The 18,556-nt window shown below is 36.7% G+C and overlaps 2 protein-coding genes across 5 annotated transcripts; one reads left to right on the top strand and one right to left on the bottom strand.

Moving 5' to 3' along the window:
- The first annotated feature begins 959 nt into the window (after window positions 1-959).
- On the top strand, window positions 960-5,807 carry pou5f3 (POU domain, class 5, transcription factor 3). Of its 4 annotated transcripts, none has more exons than XM_087299143.1 (5): window positions 960-1,939; window positions 2,025-2,133; window positions 2,215-2,345; window positions 4,479-4,643; window positions 4,726-5,807. In XM_087299143.1, exons 1-5 carry the CDS (start codon window positions 1,193-1,195, stop codon window positions 4,768-4,770), a joined length of 1,197 nt encoding a protein of 398 aa, XP_087155269.1. In that variant the 5' UTR covers window positions 960-1,192; the 3' UTR covers window positions 4,771-5,807.
- A 7,181-nt stretch (window positions 5,808-12,988) lies between these two features.
- Window positions 12,989-17,513, bottom strand: fut7 (fucosyltransferase 7 (alpha (1,3) fucosyltransferase)). Its single transcript, NM_001037390.3, is given in 2 exon segments — window positions 12,989-14,170; window positions 17,433-17,513. A coding segment is annotated over 1 exon segment (1,059 nt). The 5' UTR covers window position 14,170; window positions 17,433-17,513; the 3' UTR covers window positions 12,989-13,110.
- Between the last annotated feature and the right edge of the window lie 1,043 nt (window positions 17,514-18,556).

Below are 18,556 nucleotides of genomic sequence, written 5' to 3'. Positions count from 1 at the left end.
TGTTTTGTGTTAAACAGAATGCTGTATATATATATTGATTCAACCTTTTATATATAGTTTTTAAGGATGTTTTATATGTATTTTCATTTTGTATTGCATGCTGTCTTCTGGGGTTTGCAGCCAAATTCACCAATTTGCAAGCAATTTTATTTTGGCATGTAAAATGGTTTGATTTATTTTTCAGTATTTTCTTTCTCACTGATAAATTTACATTAGAACTAAGTTTTCCACATCACAGCATTGTTCTCTTTATTTTCCAAACACTCTTGCGTGTATAAACGGCTCCTATCAGCGATTCAACAAGCAGCGTGAAGGTGGGAGATGTGACGCTTGTAATCCAATTGCTTATCAGCAACAGACAAACATTTCACCTTTTATTTGTCACTCCTGGTCAAAAAGAACAGCAAAAATGCAAGTGAAAGCATTTAGATCTACTGTACTTTTTTCCTGATCCACTTTGTTTAATAGCTTATAGGCTTCATTTAATAAAATCTAAATGTGGAAAAGTGAGTTTTCACGTTGCGCATATTGCATAAGTGTTTTCCCACGGATGTCAAGAATTTTAATATCAAGGACAGCTCATTAAGTGCATATTACTGAAACAAAGTTTACATAATGTGGCATGAATATAAAATACATGAATTTGCATTGTAAATACTCGAAATATGCATAAGAGGGCAGGAATGACAAAATGACGGTGATTGTTATGCATTTTTATATTCGTTTTTAAAGAGGTTAGTGAGGTTAATCTATTTTTATTTGGACTTTTATAAGATGCAAATCTATACAGATACACCTCGCATTCCCAAACATGTCCTCGCCCAATAAGAAAACCAAGTTCATTCACAAATTCACTGTCAGCTGTAGCTTATTGTCTTGGGTGGCCAATGGGAGAGGAGTTGGTTCAGACCCCTGCCTCCAACTCCGATTGATTAGCAAAACCTGTGTGGGCCAGGATCAGAGCTGAGATTGGGAAGAGTTGGAGGTGGTGAATTATTGGCCCATTCTGATTGATGGCCGCCACACAAGGACTGCGCACATTTCCACACAGGCTGATACTGAGACGCGCAATCTGAGTGTAGTCTGTTTGGATCATCCTGGGATGGAGCAACTGATCGACGTTTATTGATTATCAAACCAGCAGTCTTTACGCTTTCTTGTTTGAAATCTCAACAACCTTTTTAGCGGAAAGATGACGGAGAGAGCGCAGAGCCCAACAGCAGCAGACTGCAGACCCTATGAGGTCAACAGGGCCATGTATCCTCAAGCCGCGGGCCTGGATGGACTTGGCGGAGCGTCCTTGCAGTTTGCGCACGGTATGCTTCAGGATCCAAGTCTGATTTTTAACAAGGCCCATTTCAACGGAATCACCCCCGCGACAGCCCAGACCTTCTTTCCATTTTCAGGCGATTTTAAAACGAACGATTTGCAAGGTGGCGACTTTACGCAGCCCAAACACTGGTACCCGTTTGCGGCCCCCGAGTTTACTGGGCAGGTTGCAGGAGCGACGGCCGCCACTCAGCCGGCGAACATCAGCCCTCCTATCGGCGAGACTAGAGAGCAAATTAAGATGCCATCTGAGGTCAAAACCGAGAAAGATGTTGAAGAATACGGGAATGAAGAAAACAAGCCGCCGTCACAATATCACCTCACCGCTGGAACATCTTCCATCCCCACGGGGGTGAACTACTACACGCCATGGAACCCTAATTTCTGGCCTGGACTGTCCCAAATTACGGCCCAAGCTAATATTTCCCAAGCTCCCCCGACTCCCTCCGCTTCATCCCCATCTCTGTCTCCGTCTCCTCCTGGAAATGGGTTCGGAAGCCCAGGATTTTTTAGCGGAGGCACCGCGCAAAACATTCCCTCAGCTCAAGCGCAAAGTGCACCCCGGAGCAGTGGGTCCTCCAGTGGAGGATGCAGTGATTCTGAGGAAGAGGTGAGGTTTTGCTTTTAGTTTTATACTATTGCTTTAGCGTGAACGCAACTTGATAGTTTTGCAATTAACGTCTTCTTTTAAGGAGACTCTGACTACTGAAGATTTGGAGCAGTTTGCGAAAGAGCTCAAACACAAGCGCATCACTCTGGGCTTCACGCAGGCAGATGTGGGACTCGCGCTTGGAAACTTGTATGGTGAGTTCATGGTCTCAAACGGTTTCAGTAATTGTATATGAAGTTGTTTAAACTTTTAACAGGTTGTGTTTTCTGTTTAAGGCAAAATGTTCAGTCAGACGACAATCTGCCGCTTTGAGGCTCTCCAACTTAGTTTCAAGAACATGTGCAAACTGAAGCCGCTGCTGCAGAGGTGGTTGAACGAGGCCGAAAACTCCGAGAACCCTCAGGATGTGAGTACACTTCATAACAACAGGGGGCGCTAACTGCCGACGGCCTGTCAATGAACTTGTGCGTTATGTGCTAGCAGTTTCCTGTGCATCCTGAGTGCGTTTGGATTGTGTGCGTGTTTCACATAGCTACTGTGTTTTTAGTATTGTTATGAGTGTTTTACAAACTGTATTTGGTACCTGATGCAGTAGGCTATAGCATTAATTTCATCGTGGGGTGTTTATTCCTGTTCATTTAACCAGTTTAACAATGAGCTAAATTCCAATTTGAATAACACTGTATACTGTGTCATACAAAATAATGTAGGAATGTTTTTTTGATCAGTAAATTACACAACACCAGGTTATATATGAAGTTCAGATGAAAAAGCCTCTAAATGCCACCTATTTTTTTTTCTGTAAATTAAAAAAAAATTTTAACCTCCTTTGTTCATCTATTTCCTGATGGAAAAAAATCTGGCTTAAACCAGCCCAAGATGCAGGTCCGTGGGCAGATGGGGGGTTCAGGTGGTTCTAAAGACCCACCTCTCAATGACAAAGGTCCAGAATCTACATGAGCTCATTTGTCCTATTTTGGCTGCCACACCATCATAAACGGAGAAAATAAAAAATGCTTTAAGACCAAGCCGAATCCTCTGTTGACCGTCACATCAGTGCAACTTTAGCTAATCAGTTTTGGCCAATGCAAGCTTATTTTTCATCAGTCCAACATCCAGTTGAGCAAGAAAATATACAATCTGATGTAAGTGGGGTCATCTTTCACTACTGTAATATTTTTAAATGGGGAAAACCTTTTACAAGTAACTTTTATTCTAAATCTTTGACCTTGTGTGTCACACCAAATCTTTGGTGTGAAGCACCAAAAGTGGCCCATATTAAAACTGATTTGAATACTAATTTGCCTATTGTTATCCTTGAATTTATTTGTTTTACAATGGCTGGAAAAATCAAAGTGCTTTTATTTTTAATGTCATTTTTATTATTCAAATGGCCAAATTCTGCCTGAGGAGATGGAATGTGCTGGCCAGTGTATTTACCTAATAAGTAACTATCGGCTACAGTGTTTAATTTAAAACTTTAACAGATTCCTTTTTTTCTATTGATAAATGTAATTTGCATTTTAAAAAAGTGTTTTTATTAATATTTAATTTTTTAATATTAATTTAAACCTCTTAATTAAATAGAAAATGAGGCGAATAACTGCTAAAAGGTCCAAATTTTGCTAAAAAAAATGAAAAAAAAAAAAAAAAACACATTTTCACCAGGCTGGCTACATGCCTGAGATGGTTAGCTGGTTTTAGCTGGTCAACCAGCCTGGTTTTTGAGAGGTTTTGACCCTTTCCAGACTGGTTTTAGCCAATTCCACCCTGGTCTTATCTGGTCAGGCTGGGAAATGACCAGCTAAAACCAGTTTGACCAGATTAGACAGGCTGGGAATCCAGCTTTGACCAGCTTAAATTAGGTTGGTTAGGCTGGTTATAGCTGGTCATTTTCCAGTCTGACTGTATGGAAATGGCCAAAACTCTGAAGCCAGGCTGGTCGAACAGAGAAAACCAGCCAACCATCTAAGGCTGGTTTAAGCAGTTTTTTTTTTCTTTTTTTTTTTTCTTTTTTTTTAACAGGGTTCATTTAAAATGCAACGAAAAGAACCCATTCGTTGCCTTATTAGTAAAGTTACTGAACCTACCTGAGAAATTTTGATTTAAGAATTTTAGATGCCATTTAGAGTTTTTTGCATCTGAACTCTTGACATTTAGCAGTTGTAAAATACATTTAAAGTCACCATTCAATTTCTAGTGTGGAGGTTGAATGTCTCATAATGAAACCCTTATGCACATCAAACACAAACTGTGAAAAAATGTTTTGGTATAATACTCTTAAGTGTATGACAATGTTGAGTGGTCTACATTTTCTCACACGAGAAAACAAATCCTCACACTAGCATATCAAGTATATTTGTTGTACAGGCTATAATCAAACAAATGACCACTTATTGCATTGATTGGCCAACAACATAAATGATTCCATGTACTTGCAAAAAATTTATTTGTTGCTCTTAACCTTTCATTTTATCAAAAGATTTATGTCAAACAAGCTTTAATTTTGAGCTTAATGTTATTTCAATTTATCTTTCAGATGTACAAAATTGAACGGGTGTTTGTCGACACGCGAAAAAGAAAACGGAGGACCAGCTTGGAAGGCACAGTCCGTTCTGCTCTAGAGTCGTACTTCGTGAAGTGCCCCAAACCCAACACTCTGGAGATAACGCACATATCGGATGATCTAGGCCTGGAGAGAGATGTAAGCACGCCTCAAAGTCTGTGAAGCATTTTTCACCTTCTAGAAGCTGTTTGACTTTAACAATGTGCTTTTCTCTAGGTAGTGCGTGTATGGTTCTGCAACCGTAGACAGAAGGGAAAGCGTCTAGCTTTGCCCTTTGATGACGAGTGTGTTGAAGCACAGTATTACGAGCAGAGTCCACCACCTCCACCCCACATGGGTGGCACTGTGCTCCCAGGTCAAGGCTATCCTGGACCAGCCCATCCTGGAGGAGCCCCTGCCTTATACATGCCATCCCTCCACCGACCAGATGTCTTCAAAAACGGCTTGCACCCTGGTTTGGTGGGTCATCTCACCAGCTAACTTGCTCCAGGTGCTCACTAAAGTTTATAGAAAAGCTCCAAGCCAAGCTATGGATCAAATCAGCCATGCTTATTATTCTTTAATTTTTTTTTGTAACACTGCATCTGTTCATTTGGTTCTTTCCATACGTGCCTTGAGACACTTTATTGTTTAGTGTCTGGTTTTGACCATTCACACTAGCAACCTGATGGATTATTGTGTTATGAGTGCTTTGTTGAACTACTGCGTTTGCACATGAAGTCATAGGCTCATCATTTTTATAGTTGTTTTTAACAATGTTTGCTCATGTATCGGTTTTTATGTACATATATTTGTCTTAAACGTTTGATATTTGATGATTTACCAAAGTATATTTCCATATTTGTCTCCATAACTTTGTAGTTTTCTCGTATTTGTGTGAACTGGCAGCAAATTCAAGACTTGATGAAATTTAAATTTGACTTTCTTTTTTCCTTTTTTTTTTTTTTTAATTTTAATGACGTGATGGATTTTTTTTTTATTACGATTTGGAGAACTTTTATCAAATGATTTGACAAGAACATTAGTCACTGTTCTTTTTCACCTCTCTAAATGCTTGCACTCTCCCATCTCCAAGTGAAATGCCTCTAGATGTACTCTTTATCAGGGTGGTTATACATAAATATGCTGCCAGTTTGAAAGCCTCTCTGTGGAGGTCATGTGCCTTATCTTTCAATGTCTCAATTCATGCATGCTCACCCGCAGTAAATTAAAGCCATATTTGATAATTTATTGAAACTCTGCTCTTGTCAACTCTTACAATAACTTTTAGGTAGCAATTAAAACATTTTTCTTTAACAGTCACTTTTGTGTTTCGCATCTGTTTCAAGCAGGTTAGTACCTTGGTGTTATAACTGGTTTCGGTTCAGGACTTCCTTAGCAGGCACAGGACGTCAACATGATGTCAGTTTGAGGTTGTACCCCTTCATGGCACATTGCATTTTGTTTGGAAATGAAAATCGGTTGACATCAGAATCCAACATTGGACAGACATTGTAGTTTGGTTACTTTGCAACACAACCTAAAGCTAAATGTCAACCTCTAATGATGTTACAGTTTGACGTTGTGTGGACGTTACCACTATGATGTCTATCAGGGGCCTGTTTCAGTAAGGAGGTTCAAACAACTCAGAGTTTAAACTTGAACTCTGAGTTGATTTACCGAGAGGTTAAAAACTCTGAGTTTTCGGTTTCAGAACAGCTGATCTGAGTTGGGTCAATCAACTTTGAGTAGACCAACTCAGAGTTAAGCGCGCACACCGTGACTATAAAAAGGCATTATCAATGGAGCGCAGACATTACGAGTGACTATGGCAATATCTTATAAAAGAGATCACCATTTCTTTCTCCAGCTGAACTTGATGTTCTCATGCAAAGTTATAGCAAATATGAGTGTATATATTTGAAAAGAAGCAACCATCAGTGAAGAAGAGACAGTTAGCGTGGGAAAACAGCTGCTCAAGTTAATGCCTAATTTCACTTTTTAAGTATTTAAATATTTAAGTATAATAAAATAAGTAATGTAATTTGTGACGTTTATATTTTTTTCTGAACTTTTTTATACATTTATTAGTTTTAAATGATTTAACAGTTCACTTGTGTGTCTGCCTTTTTTATTGATCAAGTGATAGAGGTTAATATAACATTTAGAAGGTAAGCAGTACTAAAAATACTTTTTAGAAAGAATAATCCATTAATCTAGTTACAGTGCATGTCGAAGGTGAATTTAATTTAATTATTTATTTAAAAAGGATAAGCCATTCTAGTACAGTTCTTCTGTGTGTGACTAAAATGTAGGCAATATGTTTCCATCCAAATATATTACATAAATTTATGTGCAAAACTGGAATATTGCATAAAAGATGCAAATAAAATTCCATCCAACGAGTCAAAGAGAAAAAAATTGTCACTTCCTGATTAAACTGGCACCAAATGTCAACAGTACAAACAGAATTTACTGTGGTAGAAGAAGCTGCGTCAATTAATTCTTTATTTAGTCTAATTAATGTACTTGCGCCTCGATGTCAGAAGACAATGCTGAAACACAATGAACACGTGGGGGCGTCTGAAGCCATGAGACGCGGAGACTCTTGACACGCACCAGACGTTCGGAGGTAATTAATAATATACAATAATACTGAAACAGTTAAGGCATTTTAGAATGACTAAAACAATATTTAAGACATGTTACAGTGTGCTCAGCCTGCTGGTTTGTCCATTTACACACATTTTCAATATCATATGATCATGATCTTTTTTTTAATGTACATACTGTAATTTGTTCAGTAAAAGAACAAAGAACGTAGTTTATGTGCACATTTTCTATCGAATAAAAGTTTATCCTACTCAGTTATGCACATTTTTTATACATATTTTAAAAAGTTATGTGCATCATGACGTTTCTATCAATCGTTTTTATGCACGTATTCAAAATAAGCATTAAAATAGGTGGGTGGAAACGTATTTCTAAGGCGAGAACTACTGCTTCATCTTTAAAAAAGGGGAGGAGACAGACAGAAACTCTGAGTTTAGAGAATAAAACCTGCTTCTGACCAGGTTAGATTCACAGAGTAAGTTACCACAGTAACTGACTCTGAGTTAAAGTTACCTCTCTTTCAGAAACAGGCTTGACTTACCCTGCTTTCTCGAGTTTAACAAACCTGCCATTTTGAAACGGAAAACCCAGAGTTTCTCTCATTTCAGGGTTAAAATACTCTGAGTTTTCAGTTAACCTCCTTTCTGAAACAGGCCCCAGATGTTGGCTTTTGGTTGCCATACCTGATGAAAAAATGTCAATATGACGTTGGTTTAAGACTTTAGCTCAATGTTGGATTTTGGTCCCTTTCAACAAGAACATGAAATCAACAAAACGTCAACGTCATTTCACGTAATCATTGGACTTCAAAATAACATTTTCCTTAGAAGCTGGTGACCTGAATCTAACCTAATATAAATGTCCTATGACATTGTGTGTCTGCTAATTTAAGTCACTAAAAATATTGCTGGTACTTCAATTTTAGCTGAAACAAACCAGCATTGTTTTAATTCTTGTATATAAAGTTATAATTTAGTTAGGAACTATTATTTAATGTCATAAAAGTGAAAAATAAACTAACAAACAAGCATCGCTACTGGAAAAAAAAACAGCTTAAATTGACCTAGGCTGGTTGAGTGGTTTTAGCTGGTTCTAGAGAGGTTTTGGTCACTTCCAGCCTCTGGGACATGACCTATTTCATAAGTCAACATAAGCTTGACCAGCCTAGCCAGGCTGAGAGCCCAGTCAAAACCAGCTATGTCCAGCTAAAACCAGCCTGACCAGGCTGGAAAAGGCTGGAAACCTGCCTGTATCGTCAACCAGCTAAAACCAGCTTAGGCTGGTTTAAGTAGTTTTTTTTTTCAGTAGGGATAATATTCACTACAAAAAAGTTTGGTAAACCAAAGTTACAGGTCCTCCAGGTTGGGGGTTGAGCACAGGCCAAATGAACCACTTCATAAGAATTACGAAAAAAAAAAGTAAAGAAACCCCAACATTTTGATGCTAAATATCAACTTCGATGTAAACAGCCCTGGGAGTAAGTAAACCAAAGTTACAGTCTCACTTGAGGTCATGGGTCTATGAAATCAACTAAACATGCTAATTTCTGAGCACTAGCAAAAATTCCATCATGCGAAAATGGGTTCATAAATGGTCAGTAATCCGGCCATGGTACATTTTAAAGAACAAAATTATAATTCAATCATATTTCTGTATCAACTAAGTTTGCAGTTACCAAAGTTGGAAGCTACGTCATCATGAATCATTCTCTTGAAGGCATTGAGTCAGGTTGGTGCTGAGGGCTTTTCTTATTTATAATAATTTTAGCTTAGGATAATCACACAAAGGTGGTATATTAAAAACAGGTCAGGTTTCTTGTGTTTTTTTTTTACAGGTGACAACAGAAAGGTAAACTTAAACCATTTAAGGGGTGGGGGTTGGGTTGGTTTGGAAGACTCACAGTGACAGTTTTACCCAATGCGAACAATTATTTTTCATAAGTCCACATCCAGCTGTGCAAGAAAACATACGATTTGATGTAAGAGAAGTCTTCTTTCCCTACTGTATTGTTTTTAGAAAACATTTTACAAGTGACATTTATTCTAGATATTGGACCTTGTTCTTGAAAATGACCAATAAGAAGCTGTGAAGCACCAAAAGTGGCTCATATTAAAATAAATTTGAATACTATTTTGGCTATTGTTGTTACTTGACAGTTTGTTATTTGTCTAATAAAATACAATGTATTTTAACAATAAATATTATTTCTCATTACTTTATTCTACATTTTTTAGGAAATATTTTTGGTACATCAAAGTGTGATGAACATCCGACAAGCCAATTCAGCTAAAAATATAGGTTCTAGTGCTTAAAATTCAGTATTTAAATCTCTTAATTAAATAGAAAATGAGGCGTGTAACTGCAAAAAGGTCCACTTTTTTCAGAAAAAAAGAACTACCCCTTTCACCAGGCTGGCTACGAGCCTCAAGTATGACTTCAAAACAAACAGCACTATTTAGATGACTGAACCAGGGGTGGATATTTTTTATTTTTATTTTTTTCATATGTATTGTTTTTTAAATGTAGGCAGCTTTTATCTCTTGCGAGACTTGAATATTATGATGATGATGATGGTGATAATAGTAAGAATAATAGTAAATGTTAAGCATTGGCTCAATCAGCAACAACCGGCTGGTTTCGAAATGAGCCGACCCAATCTGAGGTTACGCAGACGTAATGTAAATCTGGCAAGAATGTCAAACAAACAGTAAGTGCAACACAAGCTAATTGTCAGAGATGGACCATAAAAAGGGATAGGCAGTCAAGTCAGACATTGCCAAATACATAAAATTTACTGAACTAGTCTCAAAAGGGGGTAGTGCAGTGGCGCAGTAGGTAGCTGTCACCTCACAGCATGAAAGTCGCTAGTTTGAGCCTCATCTAGGTCAGTTGGTGTTTCTGTGTAGAGTTTGCATGTTCGCGTGGGTTTCCTTCTGGTTTCCTTCACAAGGCCAAACACATGCTATAGGTGAATTGGGTAGGCCAATTGGGAATTGGGTAACCCAGTAATGGGTTGCAGCTTTAAGGGCATCCACTGTGTAAAACATATGCTGAATAAGTTGGCGATTCCCAGATTAATAAAGGGACTAAGCCGAAAAGTAAATTAATTACATAATTGCATATACAAATGTGTTGTTTTTCTTTCAGTCACATACATTAAATGTTTAAATATCTCTTAAATAGGTACTGCTTACATAATTTTACCATCTGTACACCAATATAGGTTGTGAATGTGCGTGTCTTTGGGTGGGGCTGTGTCGGTGTGGTAATGTGGGCTGGTGTGGCTACAATGCCAGGGCTGATTTTTAGTCCCTGTCTGCTCCTGGACTGAACAATGTTGTACTTTGACTGCTAATATGATTTCACTATTTAGAATTAGCAAAGGATATTTTTCTGAAATTATTTTTAATGGGACAGTCTCAATGTGAATATAAAACCAACATTACCTCAATGAATAAATAGAGTAAATATATAATTTTTGAGTAAAGAAAAACAGAAATATATATATATATATATATATATATATATAAAGAAAAACAGTATGAAAAGTATCGCGTCTCAGATAATCGCAGATAATCTACTGTTCAACCGCGGAACAATATCAATGAAACGTCTTGTAAACTGTGCTACGTTGCATATTAGCCTACATTTACATTGAGCAAATCACACTTTAGACACAGCACAATATTTAACTTAAGTTAAAAAGGAACCATTTTAAATTTGATAACATGTAAATTTTTCCTTAGATTGTTAATGATTTGAGGATGACTTGAAGTCAAATTTTTCTGAAACATGAATTCTTAATTGGACACAACTTTCGTCAACAACAACGTGAAAGAGTGTTTAACAACCTATATGCAATGGATATTTTTAGTTCTGTTTGATGTTAGCGTTTTTTTCCATGTCAGCTCTTGAAATGAATTACCCACCTGTTTTTTTTTATTTATTTATTTTTTTTAATTATTATTGTTAAAACTGAGGTTTCAGTAGCTCTGCGTTCATGTTTGTTCCGTTGTTTGAGAGTTGCTGTTGGCCACAGGCAGAACCCGCTTGTTGACAGGAAAGGAAGCCGTTTTTAGTACTTTGTGGTTTCAGTTTGGCACTCTGACCTCTGCAGTGATGACTTTTTGCACATATTTTGCACATGCTGGTGCTCGCCAACGCTTTTTATACAAATGTGTGAGACAGCTTCATGTAAAGCATTCACATTTTTTACATTCCCACTGTTGGACGTTTGACCATTGCATTCATGTCCTCAATGTAGATCAGCTTTCAAACCCAAAGAAATTCTCCACATTTCCCATTTTAAGCACAAAATCTGTTCTCTGTTGCAATCTAAAATGGCTCATTACACATTCATTTTCACTTCATTGTCCTGTTTGTAGATTTTTCCTTAAAGGTTTTGTCGTTCGGTTGTTTTTCTTTGTATAAAGGGGGTATTTAAATGTTAACCCTAAATTACACTTTAGCGTTTAAACATCCTAAGACTGCTATTGATGCCAATTCGAATGCATAATATTCATTCATTCATTTTTTTTGGCTTATTTCCCTTATTCATCATGGGTTGCCACAGCGGAATGAACCGCCAACCTATCCAGCATATGTTTACACAGCAGATGCCCTTCCAGCTGCAACACAGTACTGGGAAACGCTCATACACACACACACACACACACACACACAAACACACACTACAGCCAATTTAGTTTATTTAATTCACCTATAGCGCATGTCTTTGGACTGTGGCGTATACTGGAGCACTCAGAGGAAACCCATGCGAACAGGGGGATAACATGCAAACTGACTCAGCCGGGACTTGTGCCAGCGGTTTTCTGGCTGTGTTGCCTTGTGTTTTCTGGATTGCATTGTTCTCAAAATACAATGGAAGAATGTAAAAATTTAATAACATTCAATTGATTTAAATCAACTAAAATGTATGATTTAATGGAGGAAAATGCATCAAGCCCCATCCTTAAATATACCTGTCACTGGGATTTTCATACACGTAAAACCAGATGAAGGATTAAATTGAAGTGAATCTGCTACTTATTTAACAAAAAAGTTAAATAGTATCAAATTTTATTTAAAAAAAAAAAACAAACAAACTTGCATTTATATTCACTCACCGGCCACTTTATTAGGTATACCTGTTCAACTGCTCGTTAACGCAAATTTATAATCAGCCAATCAAATGGCAGCAACTCAATGAGTTTAGACAGGTATACATGATCAAGGCGGTCTGCAATTCAAACTGAGCATCAGAATTGGAAAGGAAGACAATTCAAGTGACTTTGAACGTGTGCCAGATGGGCTGGCCTGAGTATTTCAGAAACTGCTGATCTTCAGGGATTTTCATGCACAACCATCTCTAGGCTTTAAAGAGAATGGTCCAAAAAAGAATATCCAGTGAGCTGCTGTTTTGTGGGCGCAAATGCCTTGTTAAAGCCAGAGGTCAGAGGAGAATGGTCAGACTGGTTTAAGCTAATAGAAGAGCAACAGTAACTCGTTGCAACCGAGAGCATCTCTGAACGCACAACACGTCCAACCTTGAGGCGGATGGGCTACAGCAGCAGAAGACCACACCAGTGCCCCTCCTGTCAGCTAAGAATAAGAGGCTACAATTCGCACAGGCTCACTAAAATTGAACAATAGAAAATTGGAAAAACATTGCCTGGTTTGATGGGTATCCATTTCTGCTGCGACATTTGGACAGTATTATGCTATAATGTCAATATGGACCAAAATCTCTGAGGAAATATTTTCAGTAACTTGTTAAGTCTATGCCATGAAGGATTAGGGCAGTTCTAAAGGCAAAAGGGGTCCAACCCGGTACTAGAAAGTTGTACCTAATAAAGTGGCCGGTGTGTATATATGTCTATGAATTTTGTTTTTGCAATTTTCATGCACATTTTAATCAATCCCCTGCTCTCACATTTCTCAGCATCTCGCATTTACAAAAACAAAAACATTTTCATATTAAATGTGAACGTCCTCTTAAAATACCAGATGCCCATTACCAAGCTCCTAAATCCCCATAAACCTTTTGAGCTGGAAATTGTCCATTAATGGGACAGATATTACACAGTCTCTCCCTCCAGTCTGTATATAGTTTAACCACATACTTCTTTTGCCAGCTAAAATATTCATTATACTTCTCTGGATCTTTAATCAGGCCTCTCAGATACTCACTCAGGGCCTTAACGGATTTAAAATCATCAACATGGATGAAGGATTTCGGAGGTGTGACGGCTTCGTAGTCTGTACGAGGTGGTCCAAGCACTACAGGAACCGTCCTGGCCTGGAAAGCGTTTCTCCAAAGCTTCTCTGTGATGTAATGTGGAGACTGTACATTCTCAAAGGCTAGGTAGAAATAACACCGGGAGATTGTTGGGAGCAGCGCCTCTTTCGGGAGGGGTTTTTGGCCAAAACTCCCATACAATTGCACGTTTAGGCTTTTGGTCAGCTCCTGGAACACTTCGCTCCTTTTGTGCCATTTCTTATAGTTGCTAATCACCCAACAGGCTTCGTACCTCTTACTTTTTGGGACGATAACATCTAATCCTGGATTTGTCCTCAACAATAGCTTCCCATAGGGAACAGTAATGTCAGCTCCAGGATGATACGACATGGTCAGGTTGAAAATGTTCTTGAATGGTGACAGATTTCCATTGTTTTGAGGAGCTTCTAAAGAAAGCCAAACCCACCTCTGTTTGGCGGGTCGATAAAGATGCAGTGGAAGCTGCTGTTTGTGGAACATCAGTTCAAAATTATGAAAGACCACCAGATCAGCGCTCTCATATAGAGTTTGATTGTCCACTAATATGCATCCAGAGATGTTGTAGTCCCTCAGACACACGTCTCCTGTAAGATTGTAGCGCATGCCGAATGGCCAATGCCACAACAGGATGGTGATGTTGTTTGTGAATGATGCATTGCTGCTGTTTAGATGCTGTTCACCAATTAATGGCAGTAAACTGTAGATGAGGCTGGCGGTCAGGAGGCAAATGAAGAGGGGTAGAAATTGCCTTTTTGTCCACCTTGCAATGTATCTTATGTTGTAGCTCATAAGCATGCTGTGGAAGTAGAAGAAGCGGGCATTAGTGTGTTGTTTTGTTTGTTTGTTTTGATGAATGTCAAAGTGTGGTTAGTGGTCAGTATCCATGTCATTTTCTTCCTTCCTGTGGATGATGCGAGCATCCAGTAGAGGGAGTGAGTCTGGATTCTCAACCAGAATCCCTAGTCTGGACATTTTCTGTGCATGTAGATCCAACCGGTTGTTATTGCAAAATTAAGAGAGACACGAGCTGGATTTAGTGTTTGTTGTAGTAAATAAAGTAAATAAATGAATGCAATATCGTAACACGTATCATATCGTAACACGTATCGTAATTCATGGATATAACTAACCATCGACTAACACTACAAGCTTAATAAATGACTAATTAGCTGTTTATTAATGGTTAATACAGTAGAAGTTGGGTTTGGGGTACGGTTAGGGATGCAGAATAAGTTAATACTTCATAACTAATGAACAGTTAATATCTTAATAATAGACAGTTAATAAGCTAGTAGTTAATAGCTTGAATTGTGACCTGAACTTCAAAAGTGTTGCCAAAAACATTATTAAAAACTATTGTAAAAAACATTATTAAAAACTATTGAAAATAACATTATTAAAAACTATTGTAAAACTATTCAAATTGTTTTTGAGCCACATCTGGCCAATCAGAATCTAGAAAGCCGTGTAATAATTTGACATGAACACAAACTTAACGCATAATGAAATACAAATAATTATAGTTATTTGAATTCTTTTAATAAGTGTTATGTATTATTTGAATACTTAGTATTTATTAATAACCACTGATTTTACTTTGGTTTTATTTGGTTCTGGTGGAATTACCAGTTTTGTTATTGTTTACACAATTAGAAGTTCTATAATAATACAAAATAATATTAGAAGTAATAATTAGTTTGTAATGTCATAAAGTATAAGCTTAGAATTAAAGTTGAAGTCAAAATTATTAGCCGCCCTAAATTATTAGCCCTCTTATTAACACCCCCCCCCCCATTTCTGTTTATGTTGAAGGTAAATAATATTTGACTAGATATTTTTTCAAAAAACTTCTATACAGCTTAAAGGGAAATTTAAAGGCTTGACTAGGTTAATTAGGTTAACTAGGAAGGTTAGAGTAATTTGGCAAGTTATTTTATAACAATGGTTTGTTCTGTAGACTATCGAAAAAAATATATAGCTTAAACGGGCTTATAATTTTGACCTTAAAATGGTTTTAAAAAATGAAAAACTGCTTTATTCTAGCCGAAATAAAGCAATTAAGACTTTACGCAGAAGAAAAAATATTATCAGACAAACTGTGAAAATTTCCTTGCTCTGTTCAGCTTAAATAAACAGAGACACCCTTTGCTCGCACAAATCAGTAAATTATTGGTGACCAATCAGAGATCTTTGTTTTTGTCTAATACTGTACTTAAAGACAATATTCAGATCAAACATTTATTTATTCATTTATTTATAAAAAACAAAACAGTGTAATGAATACAAATGCAAGTCTAATTTTCATATTTTTGTGAGTTTTTACTCTACTAATTTTAATTTAGGTGATGCGGTGGCGCAGATGCTAGCATGATTGCCTCACAGCAAGAAGGTTGCTGGTACGAGCCTTTTCTGTGTGGAGTTTGCATGTTCCCCCCTTGTTCGCGTAGGTTTCCACCGGTTTCCCCCACAGTCCAAAGACACGTGCTATAGGTTAATATACTAAAATTGACTGTAGCATATGTGTGTGAATGAGTGTGTATGGATGTTTCCCAGTGATGGGTTGCAACTGGAAGGGCATCCGCTCCATAAAACATGTGCTGGATAAGTTGGTGGTTCATTCTGCTGTAGCGACCCCTGATTAATACTAAGCCAAAAAGAAAATGAATGATTAAATGAATTAACTAACATTTGCAATAATCCGAAGACTGTAGAATACACTTTAAGGGGCTTTGATGAGACATCTATTTTGTGTATTATTTGTAATTTCAGTAATAAAAATAATTATTTTGTGTTTGTCGCTACATTCTGGTCAACTTTTTTTACATTGATCATAAAAGGGCTCACTAATCTGAAAAGCACTTAAAGAAAAAGCATGTGACCTGCTACAAGTGATTTCACATCATCTGGCGGAAAACTTTGGAAGGCATTAAGGCATGTCATTTATTGTTCTCATTAATTTGTACACACATTTAACAAGACTGTCATGCTTTTAACGCTTCAGTTGTTAAAGTCATTTAAAGAATGACTCATTTAAATAATGGTTTACACCACGAAGCATTGTTGGTTTACAGAAAAATTAAACAAAATCCTGTTCCACTACTACACTTGATTTTGGTTTTATTGTAAAAAAAAAAAAACGTGTTAAATGAGAATCTGAAACATTTGATGTCATACTTCTAAAAATAAAGATGATTTAATATTCAAAAATGTTTTATTTTGATCATTTTTAAAATAAATTGGTCTTACACTTCATTTTTTCCGATTTTTAATATTATATAAGCTCAATACTTTTACCATAACCGACATATCAACCATTTGGTAGAGGTTTTAGAAATTATGGGATGTGTTGAAAAAAAAAATGCATTAAGTATGTTAACTAGCGACATTAGTAGTTAAAAAATGCAATCCAAACATGTTTTTCTTGGTGGGGTAATTACAGGGTTAAGGATGTTTTAACAAAGTGACACCAGGCAAAAATGTAGAATTGTTATCCTTATTTAATTTATGTATTCATTTGTTTGTTGTTTTTAGTTGTATATTTATTACTAGAATTTTCTTACCATGAAAATAGCCTTGGTTGCTGACATGGCATTAAATAAAAAATACATTACATTACATTCATTTTGTACAAAACATTGATATAGAATAAGGAGATTAATTGTATGTCAACTCTGTTACGTTTACTTTCTGAAAACTATAATATGATTAATATACATACAATACACTTTTAGGCATTTCATGTGGTTTCTGGTTTGAGGTTAGCTTCTTGAGGCAATGCACAAAATGTTGTATTGTCAACTCTGTTAGTGGTTTAAAAAGTTTAAAAATGATTTAAACAAGGATTAGTACCAGAATCAAATGTTTCACATCACATTTAAGCATTGTTTTACATCAATGATGCATTTGATTTACTTTAAATGATACATGTCATTCTAGTTTGAGGAAAATGAATGGAAAATGATAGAAATGCTGTTCTTAAATGCACAATTGTGCTGTGCTAAAAATCCAAATGACTTAATACTACATATATGTATATATATATATATACTTTTTCTTACCTGTGTCTTTGAGGAACAAGTCTTGTGGGTCAGACCGCAGCTGTCGAGTCACAGCTGTTGAGAAAGAAAGTCAAGTAAAAAGTAAGGTGGAGCGCCGATCTGTCATTAAATGATTTGAGATTCGCTCTTGTAGGAAACAAGCATTTCCTGGATACTTTTTTTATTCATCCACCCTTCCACGTGTCTTGCTTTAGTTTTGCATTGCCTCTTGATAAAACATCCACTTCTGTCACGTCAAAATTAAATCAAATTCAGAAATGCCATGAAACATTGAAAAAGCCATTAAAAACCATTCTGAAGTCAGTTTTGAATTGCACAACCAGAATGCAAATCAGACAGTAGATCAAATACCTCAGTATCAAATAGATCCAGACCGTAAAAAATGCAACACACCTCCATTTTAATAAACCACTGCTATGTTGAGTTTACCACTCAAGGTGGCTTTTAAGTTGTTAGCATTTATTTTTACAAGTAAAAATTTGGTTTTAAGTCTAGGATGTGTAGAAGTGTAAAGCAATAACATTTAAAGTTATGTGTGTATATCAGTGTGTGTATCAGTGTCTGCGGATGTGGATTCTGAACTGTATTTGCGTTGAGATTCTGCAGTTTCGCTGGGGGAGGAAGTGAAGTTTATGAAACTTCAGTTCTCGCTCAAAACATTTGTCTTCTCCTTGCCGCTGCTTTTGGTTTTCTTTAAATAGAGAAGTGACATGTTGCTAAACTGTCAAATGCCCCCGGAGAACAAAGAAATGTTGAAATATCCTCATATGACTGGTTCCTGAAAACTTCTTTTGACCTTTGAAATTTTGATGCTTGAAAACACCGTTTGATCTTTGAAATTGGGGGTTTTAAGCATTAAAAGTGTTTCTTGATACATTAGAATTTGTCGAATTTTTTTTATATGTCAATAATTTTTACAATGATTTATGTCCTACTGTATAGACTAAAAAAAATGATTACTGCTGCTTGTTCAAACTACCTGTTCAAAATTAGCTGAAACAACTTCTTTGGCCAATTTATTTGCTTTATGTTCGGTCCACTTAAATTTATAAACCATTAATTTAACTTTTTTTTGTGTTGGGGCAACATGAAAGAATTGTGTTGCTCCAACTACCTGGTTAGGC

This window comes from Danio rerio, chromosome 21, assembly GCF_052040795.2.
Source record: "Danio rerio strain M-AB ecotype USA chromosome 21, GRCz13ab, whole genome shotgun sequence".
NCBI classification, from domain to species: Eukaryota; Metazoa; Chordata; class Actinopteri; order Cypriniformes; family Danionidae; genus Danio; species Danio rerio.
The sequence above is the reverse complement of the archived record's forward strand: the minus strand, read 5'-3'. Positions and strand labels throughout refer to the sequence as shown.